Source organism: Tachysurus fulvidraco, chromosome 7 (assembly GCF_022655615.1).
Source record: "Tachysurus fulvidraco isolate hzauxx_2018 chromosome 7, HZAU_PFXX_2.0, whole genome shotgun sequence".
NCBI classification, from domain to species: domain Eukaryota; kingdom Metazoa; phylum Chordata; class Actinopteri; order Siluriformes; family Bagridae; genus Tachysurus; species Tachysurus fulvidraco.
In genome coordinates, this window is record NC_062524.1 from 14,570,975 (window position 1) to 14,582,938 (window position 11,964).

Below are 11,964 nucleotides of genomic sequence, written 5' to 3' on the forward strand. Positions count from 1 at the left end.
GTGTGTGTGTGTGTGTGTGTGTGTGTGTGTGTGTGTGTGTGTGTGTGTGTGTGTGTGTGTGTGTTTGAGTACTCACAGACAGGTGTGTGTGTGTGTGTGTATGTGTTTGAGTACTCACAGACAGGTGTGTGTGTGTGTGTGTGTGTGTGTGTGTATGTGTTTGAGTACTCACAGACAGGTGTGTGTGTGTGTGTGTGTGTGTGTGTGTGTGTGTGTGTGTGTGTTTGAGTACTCACAGACAAGTGTGTGTGTGTGTGTGTGTGTGTGTGTGTGTGTGTGTGTGTGTGTGTGTGTGTGTGTGTGTGTGTGTGTGTGTTTGAGTACTCACAGACAGGTGTGTGTGTGTGTATGTGTTTGAGTACTCACAGACAGGTGTGTGTGTGTGTGTGTGTGTGTTTGAGTACTCACAGACAGGTGTGTGTGTGTGTGTGTGTGTGTGTGTGTATGTGTTTGAGTACTCACAGACAGGTGTGTGTGTGTGTGTGTTTGAGTACTCACAGACAGGTGTGTGTGTGTGTGTGTGTGTGTGTGTGTGTGTGTGTGTGTGTGTGTGTGTGTGTTTGAGTACTCACAGACAGGTGTGTGTGTGTGTGTGTGTGTGTGTGTTTGAGTACTCACAGACAGGTGTGTGTGTGTGTGTGTATGTGTTTGAGTACTCACAGACAGGTGTGTGTGTGTGTGTGTGTGTTTGAGTACTCACAGACAAGTGTGTGTGTGTGTGTGTCTGTGTGTGTGTGTGTGTGTGTGTGTGTGTGTGTGTGTTTGAGTACTCACAGACAGGTGTGTGTGTGTGTGTGTGTATGTGTTTGAGTACTCACAGACAGGTGTGTGTGTGTGTGTGTGTTTGAGTACTCACAGACAAGTGTGTGTGTGTGTGTGTGTGTGTGTGTGTGTGTGTGTGTGTGTGTGTGTGTGTGTCTGTGTGTTTGAGTACTCACAGACAGGTGTGTGTGTGTGTGTGTATGTGTTTGAGTACTCACAGACAGGTGTGTGTGTGTGTATGTGTTTGAGTACTCACAGACAAGTGTGTGTGTGTGTGTGTGTGTGTGTGTGTGTGTGTGTGTGTGTGTGTGTGTGTGTGTGTGTGTGTGTGTTTGAGTACTCACAGACAGGTGTGTGTGTGTGTGTGTGTGTGTATGTGTTAGAGTACTCACAGACAAGTGTGTGTGTGTGTGTGTGTGTGTGTGTGTGTGTGTGTGTGTGTGTGTGTGTTTGAGTACTCACAGACAGGTGTGTGTGTGTGTGTGTGTTTGTGTTTGAGTACTCACAGACATGTGTGTGTGTGTGTGTGTGTGTTTGAGTACTCACAGACAGGTGTGTGTGTGTGTGTGTATGTGTTTGAGTACTCACAGACAGGTGTGTGTGTGTGTGTGTGTGTGTGTGTGTGTGTGTGTGTTTGAGTACTCACAGACAGGTGTGTGTGTGTGTGTGTGTTTGAGTACTCACAGACAGGTGTGTGTGTGTGTGTGTATGTGTTTGAGTACTCACAGACAGGTGTGTGTGTGTGTGTGTGTGTTTGAGTACTCACAGACAGGTGTGTGTGTGTGTGTGTGTGTGTGTGTTTGAGTACTCACAGACAGGTGTGTGTGTGTGTGTGTGTGTGTGTGTGTGTGTGTGTGTGTGTGTGTATGTGTTTGAGTACTCACAGACAGGTGTGTGTGTGTGTGTGTGTGTGTGTGTGTGTGTGTGTGTGTGTGTTTGAGTACTCACAGACAGGTGTAAATGTGTTTGTCTGTGTGTTTGTGTGTGAGTACTCACAAAGGTAGGAGTGTGTGTGAGACGTGTGTGTGCCGTGGTGATGTGATCTGTCTTTCCCAAATGTAGAGAAAGACGGATCGTCCTCGGTGGACGCGCTCGTCTCTACCTCTCCGTCCATCACTGCATCCATTCCTGGGACATGTAGGTTGCTACGGTAATCAGCACCATGGCGACCATCACCAGGGACAAATGAGGGCATCCAGCAACGGTCAGAGTGTCCGAGAGCTTTACACTCATCTGTACAGTTTGAGAACAGGTCTGTAAAAAAAAAAAAAACACACACACATACACACACTGACTCCAAACTCATTTTTAATGTACATACACACACACACACACACACACACACACACACACACACACACACACACACACACACACACACACAAACACACGCACACACACATGCAAACACACACACAGATACACAAACACTCTCACACACGCAAACACACACACACTCACACATACACACTCACACACACACACACGCAAACACACACCCGCAAACACACACACACACACACACACACACACACACACACACACACACACACACACACACACACACACACACACACACACACACACACACACACACACACACACACACACATACATTCAAACACACACACACGCACACACACAAACATACACACACACACACACACACACACACACACACACACACACACACACACAGAAATATACACACACACAAAAAACTTCAAGAACAAAATGCCTGGTGTTCCTATTGATTTCTCCACCATGTACTCTGAGACCTGGCGTGTGTCTGCGTGCACGTGTGTGTGTGTGTGTGTGTGTGTGTGTGTGTGTGTGTGTGTGTGTGTGTGTGTGTGTGTGTGTGTGTGTGTGTTGAAAGCACATATCAAAGCAGATCCTCCAGCACTGTTCCTCAAAATTGTAATCTCTTTACACACAAACACACTGCATGTCTAGGTATTTTAAAGGTCAGCGGTGTATCTGATCACACACGACAGGTTTAACATCAACACACACACACACACACACACACACACACACATACACACACACAGATGCAGTTAAATATATAAACATATATTATTTAAAAATTAACATATACAGTGCCTTGCGAAAGTATTCGGCCCCTTTGAACTTTGCGACCTTTTGCCACATTTCAGGCTTCAAACATAATGATATGAAACTGTAATTTTTTGTGAAGAATCAACAACAAGTGGGACACAATCATGAAGTGGAATGAAATTTATTGGATATTTCAAACTTTTTTAACAAATCAAAAACTGAAAAATTGGGCGTGCAAAATTATTCGGCCCCTTTACTTTCAGTGCAGCAAACTCTCTCCAGGAGTTCAGTGAGGATCTCTGAATGATCCAATGTTGACCTAAATGACTAATGATGATAAACAGAATCCACCTGTGTGTAATCAAGTCTCCGAATAAATGCACCTGCACTATGATAGTCTCAGAGGTCCATTTAAAGCGCAGAGAGCATCATGAAGAACAAGGAACACACCAGGCAGGTCCGAGATACTGTTGTGGAGAAGTTTAAAGCCGGATTTGGATACAAAAAGATTTCCCAAGCTTTAAACATCCCAAGGAGCACTGTGCAAGTGATAATATTGAAATGGAAGGAGTATCAGGCCACTGCAAATCTACCAAGACCTGGCCGTCCCTCTAAACTTTCAGCTCATACAAGGAGAAGACTGATCAGAGATGCAGCCAAGAGGCCCATGATCACTCTGGATGAACTGCAGAGATCTACAGCTGAGGTGGAAGACTGTCCATAGGACAACAATCAGTCGTATACTGCACAAATCTAGCCTTTATGGAAGAGTGGCAAGAAGAAAGCCATTTCTTAAAGATATCCATAAAAAGTGTTGTTTAAAGTTTGCCACAAGCCACCTGGGAGACACACCAAACATGTGGAAGAAGGTGCTCTGGTCAGATGAAACCAAAATTTAACTTTTTGGCAACAATGCAAAACGTTATGTTTGGCGTAAAAGCAACACAGCTCATCACCCTGAACATACAATCCCCACTGTCAACCATGGTGGTGGCAGCATCATGGTTTGGGCCTGCTTTTCTTCAGCAGAGACAGGGAAGATGGTTAAAATTGATGGGAAGATGGATGGAGCCAAATACAGGACCTGATGGAGTCTGCAAAAGACCTGAGACTGGGACGGAAATTTGTCTTCCAACAAGACAATGATCCAAAACATAAAGCAAAATCTACAATGGAATGGTTTAAAAATAAACATATCCAGGTGTTACAATGGCCAAGTCAAAGTCCAGACCTAAACCCAATCGAGAATCTGTGGAAAGAACTGAAAACTGCTGCTCACAAACGCTCTCCATCCAACCTCACTGAGCTCGAGCTGTTCTGCAAGGAGGAATGGGCAAAAATTTCAGTCTCTCGATGTGCAAAACTGATAGAGACATACCCCAAGCGACTTACAGCTGTAATCGCAGCAAAAGGTGGCGCTACAAAGTATTAACTTAAGGGGGCCGAATAATTTTGCACGCCCAATTTTTCAGTTTTTGATTTGTTAAAAAAGTTTGAAATATCCAATAAATTTCATTCCACTTCATGATTGTGTCCCACTTGTTGTTGATTCTTCACAAAAAATCACAGTTTCATATCATTGTTTGAAGCCTGAAATGTGGCAAAAGGTCGCAAAGTTCAAGGGGGCCGAATACTTTCGCAAGGCACTGTATAATATATAGACACAAACACAAAGACACAAAGAGTCAGAAACGCTTTCGCGTTTAGAGACACACACACACACACACACACACACACACACACAGTGATGGAGGGACACTGACCAGAGGAGTGCAGACGGTTTGTAGCATCATGGTCGCTATCTCCCTGCTCGCTGTCTCCATGACCACTGTCTTTAGAGCTCACAATGTCCTCCTGAAAGACAGAACTACCCCAACAACAATAGTGAGACACCAAGAGACAAATGGAGTGTGACAGGGAGACATTTGGGAGGGGAGTGTGAGAGTGAGACAGATAGAGTGTGTGTGAGAGTGAGAGAGAGAGAGAGAGAGAGAGAGAGAGAGAGAGAGAGAGAGAGAGAGAGAGAGAGAGATGGAAGATTGAGTGTGAGAGTGAGACAGATGGAGGGTGAGGTGAGAGTGACACATGAGAAAGACAGAGTGATGATAAGTCTGGAGTTGTTATCTCCTGTGTGTGTTTACCTGTTCACACGACGTGGCCTATCGAGGTAACTGAGTTCTGTCCTCTGGTGTTTTATCTGAATAAATTCAACAACACACACACACACACACACACACACAATTTAATGCTGACACTTTACAGAGTATTACAACAACACACATACCTACATTAATGTCTGTAGTATTACATTAATGTGTGTAGTGTCATTTTAATGTCTGTAGATCTACATTAATGTCTGTAGACCCATATTAATGTCTGTAGTGTCTTATTAATGTCTGTAGACCTACATTAATATCTGTAGTGTCTTATTAATGTCTGTAGTGTCTTATTAATGTCTGTAGACCTACATTAATATCTGTAGTGTCTTATTAATGTCTGTAGTGTCTTATTAATGTCTGTAGACCTACATTAATATCTGTAGTGTCTTATTAATGTCTGTAGTGTCTTATTAATGTCTGTAGATCTACATTAATATCTGTAGTGTCTTATTAATATCTGTAGACCTACATTAATATCTGTAGTGTCTTATTAATATCTGTAGACCTACATTAATATCTGTAGTATCATATTAATGTCTGTAGTGTCTTATTAATGTCTGTAGTGTCACATTAATGTTTGTAGTGTCATATTAATGTCTGGGGACCTACATTAATGTCTGTAGTGTCACATTAATGTTTGTAGTGTCATACTAATGTCTGTAGATCTACATTAATATCTGTAGTGTCTTATTAATGTCTGTAGTGTCTTATTAATGTCTGTAGTGTCTTATTAATTTCTGTATACCTACATTAATGTCTGTAGTGTCTTATTAATGTCTGTAGTGTCTTATTAATATCTGTATACCTATATTAATGTCTGTAGTGTCATATTAATGTCTGTAGACCTACATTAATATCTATAGTGTCTTATTAATGTCTGTAGACCTATATTAATATCTATAGTGTCTTATTAATGTCTGTATACCTACATTAATGTCTGTAGTGTCATGTTAATGTCTGTAGTGTCATGTTAATGTCTGTAGTGTCATGTTAATGTCTGTAGTATCATATTAATGTCTGTAGTGTCATGTTAATGTCTGTAGTGTCATATTAATGTCTGTAAACCAACATTAATGTCTGTAAACCTCTAACGCATTTCCATAATTTGGCAGATGGCTTTAATCAGAGAGACTTACATTTATCTTATTAATATAGCTGTGACATTGAGGGTTAAAGGCCTCGTTCAAGGGTCCAAGTAGTGGCAGTTTAGTGGTGGTGGAATTTAAAAAAAATAAACTTATCACTGTCTGTCCTGTGATCTTGCCCTCTGAACTATTCCTGTCCTTCTCATACTAATGTCTATAGTGTCATGTCTCCACAGTTAGGAGTGATCATGTTAATATCTATTCACTTTCCTGCAATTTCTATGTTGAACTCAATATTTAGCTTAATTTTAATGGAAGAATTCCAAGTTAAAAATAAAAGTTTCATTTACATTTTAGGTGTTAATTCAGACATGTGAAGGTCTTTTTGCAGAACTCTTTGTATTTGGAATTATGAACATTATCTAAATAATGCAGTTATTAATTAATTTCTTTGCTAATCAACTCACTTTCATTACAAACACAATACTCTACTGGTGAGTAATTGTCATTGCTATTCTAAGTGTGAAGAAATAGAACAAAATATGAATAAAGGAAATGTTTTCTCTCACCTCTCCAGATAAGACACTGCCGTTGGATATGATGTCTGGCTGCTGGTCAGTCAGAAGGACAGCAGCAGCTCCACGTGCAGCACTGCTGTGCTCTGTGTCCGTGGTGCTGCGTGACGGGCTGCAACATGGCTGCAGGAACATCAGGTCGGTGGTGTTGGCAGACTCACGTGTGAGGCACACCTGGTAGCAGTGGTGATGGTGTTGATGAAGGTGTGTCCCGAACCCACCACTGCCCCCGGTCCCGGATTCTTCCACAGGCACCTGCGCTGCCGTCTTGCTCTGAACCAGCACAATATCTGACTTGGTGAGCTTCTTCTGTCGTCCCCGTGACCGCTGGCCACAACACAGTCCACAGCAGGAGCAGCAGTCTCCTTTCAGACATATGAGTGCACTGAATTTTTTGTCTTTCCGGCGGCACCGCACAGCCAGAGCGATCATGGCGAGTAGAAAAACAGATGACACAGAGCCAAGAGCCACAAGGAGGACTAGCGTCATCTCCGGTGCTCCCTCATCAGACCCTGCTGAGCCTCGAGCCCCACCCCGTGCTCCTCTACCCTCCTTCTCCCGCCCTTCCTCATCCAGGGTCACTGCAGCGCCATCCACGAGTACCACGCTGATGCGGGCAGAGCAGGAGAGCGGTGGTTGACCATGGTCCCTCACCTCGATCAGTAGTTCATAGGCACGTGGGTGTAACTGAGACTGGATCGATGAGTCCCATTTCCCACCACTCACTCGCCGTGCAGTGCGTAATTCACCACTTCTCCAGTCCATGCGGAACAAGCCGAGGTCATTTCCATGCGCAATGCTGTATGAGAGACGTGCGTTTTCACCATCGTCCGCATCTGTGGAGATCACACGTGTCACCAGGTAGCCCGGTTCCGCCGAACGAGGCAAGGGGGCACGTGCTGCTGTGCCATTTTTGCCCACTGGAGCAATCACAGATGGTGCGTTGTCATTCTGGTCCACTATAATCACCCTCACGGTGGCGTTGCTCATGAGCTCAGGGGTTCCACAGTCTGCTGCACGCGCTGTAAAGCTAAACTCCTTGATTTGCTCATGATCAAAGCTGCGCAGTGCATAAACGTATCCATTCTCTGCATTGATAGACACGTATGTCAGCACAGACATTCCCTGTATCTCACACTCCTCTATAGAATAAGTTACACGTGCGTTCTCACCAGCATCCTCATCTATAGCGGTCACAGCATAAATATATGCCCCAGGCACATTGTTCTCAGTCACGTGCACCTCATATATGGCCTGTGCAAAATGTGGTGCGTTGTCATTCTCATCTGCCACACGCACACGGATGGACTTGCTGGTGGTCAGTGGTGGAGTGCCGTTATCTCGTGCTACAACTGTAAGGGTGTAAGACTCTACATGCTCACGGTCCAGTGCTCCATCTGTCACCATGGTGTAATAGTTCTTCAGTGAGGAAGGCTTGAGCTTGAAGGGAGGCACATCTTCAGTTGCTGATCCACCAAGAAGTTCACAGGTAACACGGCCATTTTCACCTGAGTCTCTGTCAGAGACGCTGAGCATGGCGACAACAGTGCCAGGAGTCGCATGTTCACTCACAGACTCCGTCACAGTGCTGAATCCGATCTCGGGTGCATTATCGTTTACATCCACCAGTTTGAGCAGGACCTTACAATGTGCCGGGACAGCATTTGGCCCCATGTCTCGGGCCTGAACGTGAATTTGATGGGTGCTGCTCTCCTCATAATCCACATCTCCTATGATTTCCACACGGCCTGTGCGTGCATCAACAGCAAACAGTTCACGTATGCGTGGAGGGTTATGACTGCTCAGCGTGTATACCACCTCCCCGTTACTTCCCTCATCTGCATCGGTGGCATTCAGCTGGATGATGAGTGTGCCTACAGGGGAGTTTTCATGCAGCGTGACTGAGTACACAGACTGGTCAAAGATGGGAGGATTGTCATTTGAATCCAGCACAGTAACCACCAGAAGTGCGGTTCCAGTTCTCTGAGGCTGCCCTCCATCTACAGCTGTAAGCACGTATCGGTGCACTGCCTGCTTCTCACGATCTAATGGTTTTTCCAGCACCAGCTCAGCATATCGGCTCCCATCACCCTGCATCTGGATGTCCAGGCGGAAGTGCTCGTTGCTTGTGATGGCATATGCACTCAGTGAGTTTGTGCCCACATCTGGGTCGAAGGCACCATCTACTGGGAAGCGTGTTCCAGGTGTTGCACTCTCACTGATCTCCACGGCAATGTCAGCATGTGGAAAACGTGGTGCATTATCATTTACATCCAGCACCTCTGTCTCTACACGATACAGCTCAAGCGGCTCCTCAAGAAACATCTCCAGGTGTAAGAGGCATGGCATATTCTTACCACACAACGCCTCTCTGTCCACACGCTCACGCACCACCAATGCTCCACTCTCTAGGTCCACTTCGAGCAGTGCCGGAGCTGGAGATGTGCGTGGCAAGTTGGGGACCGGCACTGTCTGAAAACGGCGTGCAGACAGCTTAGTGACGTCTAATCCCAGGTCCTCGGCCACGTTACCCACCACTGTGCCACGCTCCTGCTCCTCCAGTACCGTGTAACGCAACTGCGCATGTGCTCCAGCCAAAAGTGTCATTAAAAAAATAATCACCATCGTTCCCAAAAATCTAAAAAGTTATTAAAAAAAAAAAAAAACACCGTGTTTGAGTTATTTATTAATTCCTCTTCTTTTATTTTACTAACGTGCAGAAAGATGCTCCAGCGTGCGCACGGAGTCTCCACACGTTCCACAGCGCGTCCCGGTCCCCGCGCGCGCAGGACACATATCCGTTATACAGGTGCTGTCTGCGTTGTGCTGCTTCACTGTAACAGGTACAAAACACAAACAAGACAAAAACAACACAAACTGGTCGGTGTCCGTGTAAACTCCACATAGAGGAAACATCCGGCACGCAGGGTTCTGATTTTCTTCACTCAAAATTCTTTATTCTTTTATTTCTTTAATGGCAGAATAAATCCAAATCTTTCTTTTTATTCCATCCGCTCTTTATTACTTCTCAATAGCAGCCCCCGTTATTTCTTTCCTGTGTCTGTTTCTCCTTCTCTCCTACTGTGTAATAGTGGAGTAAATCTCTCTCTCTCTCTCTCTCTCTCTCTCTCTCTCTCTCTCTCTCTCTCTCTCTGCTGCGCTCTCTGAGCTCTGAGCTCTGCTGTTACTTCTCTTCCCTTTTTGCACACAGAAACCCGCCCACATTACCAATAGGAAAGCTGACAGCGCAGCAGGTCGTGCTCTGATTGGACAGTCTTCATGTCTATCACTAATCCTCCGGAGAGCCACTTCGCATAACTCCGAGTTGCCAGTTTGGGAATGTAGCACTAATAGGGTTCAATACTTATCTATTTTGGGCCGAAGGAAAGAGACATGCAGTGAGTTTGATGAGATGAATGATAGATATAACACGGTAAAGATAAAGAATGACTTAATTTTATAACATAATGGTGCCACTCCACCCCAGAATGATGGCATTTGTTCGGTGACCCTGTTACAGAAGCTCAGAGACAGAGGAACAGTCACCATACACTTATAATATAAACCCAGTAAATACTTAAACGCGTTAAAGGTTTATTTTAATATTACACACGAGTCCAATCTCGGGGTGATTTTAAGTGTCTGGCAACCAGCTGCTCCTGCTGATGGAAAACGAATATTCTGTTTCTTACACTAAAAAAAGCAATGCTTAAAGGATGAAAGTCTCACAGATGGGAACAATATTAAGAGCATTTTTGTAAGCATTGAATATTTGAATCCTACCCGCGCGCCTGCGCCCTGCAACACTGTGATTTAATTACAGACAAAACATTATTTACTGAAATGCTAATGAGGCTATATTTGGTATTAGGTTTATATTTACATTCACAGAGAGGTTTAATATTTGCAGAAGGAAAAACAGAATGAAGAAAGGAACGGGAGGATAGAAGGAAACGAGGATCGGCGCGCGTATCAGCTCTACTGTTTAGTATTCAACACGCGGTGTGTAAGGAGGAAGGGGGATGAGAGAGAGGGAGAGAGAGAGGGAGGGGGGTGAGAGAGACAGAGAGGCTGGAGAGGGAGAGGTGGGGTGAGAGAGAGTGGAAATGAGAGAGAGAGAGAGAGAGAGAGAGAGAGAGAGAGAGAGAGAGAGAGAGAGCACGGAAAATACGAGACATTTTTATAGTCTTCATTTTGGACGAACAGATACAGACCCCGTGTGTGTGTGTGTGTGTGTGTGTGTGTGTGTGTGTGTGTGTGTGTGTGTGTGTGTGTGTGTGTTAAAGTCCCCATAACAAGTCTCACACCCATTTCACTCCATCCATCTAACCCTCCGTGTGTGTGTGTGTGTGTGTGTGTGTGTGTGTGTGTGTGTGTGTGTGTGTGTGTGTGTGTGTGTGTGTGTGTGTGTGGAGCTAATCCTGGATTCATCTGCCCTCTAGCGGACAAACAGGAGTGCGAGCACGTGAGAGAGTGTCCACAAAGCGCTTTTATTATAATAACGTGTCATTTGCACTTATTATACAGTGAATTAAACAATTCCTTGATGAAATGCTCTAAGTTAATTGTTGAAGCTGGTAGTCTATACATATCTAGTGCATATCTATCGCCAATGTAGCACTAAAATAAAGGCACTACAGAGCTAAATCCTACTTATATTTTATATATGCCAAGGTGAGAGGAATGCACTACATAAACGCTGAGATATTATATAGAGTTCATTATGTCCTGTTAGTGTAGTGTACATGTGGATTAGAGATATTATATAGAATACAGATTCATTATGTGCTGTTAGTGCAGTGTACTGTACATGTGGACGGTCCATCCGTGCCATGAACAGTAAAAAAACAAATAATCATCAAATGAAATAAATATAAGAACTTTTGTCCACATGAGCATTTCAATCATTTCATAGTCAAATCACTGAATTTGCCTGTTACCTGTTCCTAAACAGGGGAGAAAAGTGATGTGAGGGAAACCTCACCAAACCTCGGATTGCGCAATCCGTCACAAACCGGATTGAGCGCGTGTAGTTGGCGCGTGCATGTTGCTGTCTCTCTGTATGTTCCAATACAATCTTTTTAGACACATTTATTATATGTACTCACTTTACATAACCTGGGTAATGTATCTGACGTGTATATAACATGACGTGTATATAACATAACGTCTCGTAGATGTGACATCAAACTGCACTGAAAAAGCAGGAGGTGATGCAGCCAGTACTTCTGCCTTACTGAAGGGGGCGTGTGTAAGCCTACGGGTTTATGCTTGTTCCGCCGCTGCTCTCCTTCTCCACAAACTGATAGACGAGCTTAAAAA

The 11,964-nt window shown here is 44.3% G+C and overlaps 1 protein-coding gene across 2 annotated transcripts in view; it reads right to left on the reverse strand.

Annotated features, from left to right (window-relative positions):
* pcdh10a (protocadherin 10a) overlaps window positions 1-9,807 on the reverse strand; it is a 12,175-nt gene extending 2,368 nt beyond the window's left edge. The window contains exons 1-4 of one of the 2 annotated variants that reach the window (XM_047816009.1): window positions 6,637-9,807; window positions 4,965-5,020; window positions 4,587-4,690; window positions 1,865-2,016 (exon numbers count right to left, since the gene is read on the reverse strand). In XM_047816009.1, the coding sequence (XP_047671965.1) occupies window positions 1,865-2,016; window positions 4,587-4,690; window positions 4,965-5,020; window positions 6,637-9,267 (2,943 nt within the window). In that variant the 5' untranslated portion in view covers window positions 9,268-9,807. Of the gene's footprint in view, window positions 1-1,758; window positions 2,017-4,586; window positions 4,691-4,964; window positions 5,021-6,636 lie in introns of both variants that reach the window. The other variant, XM_047816008.1, reaches the window with a different exon arrangement.
* Between the last annotated feature and the right edge of the window lie 2,157 nt (window positions 9,808-11,964).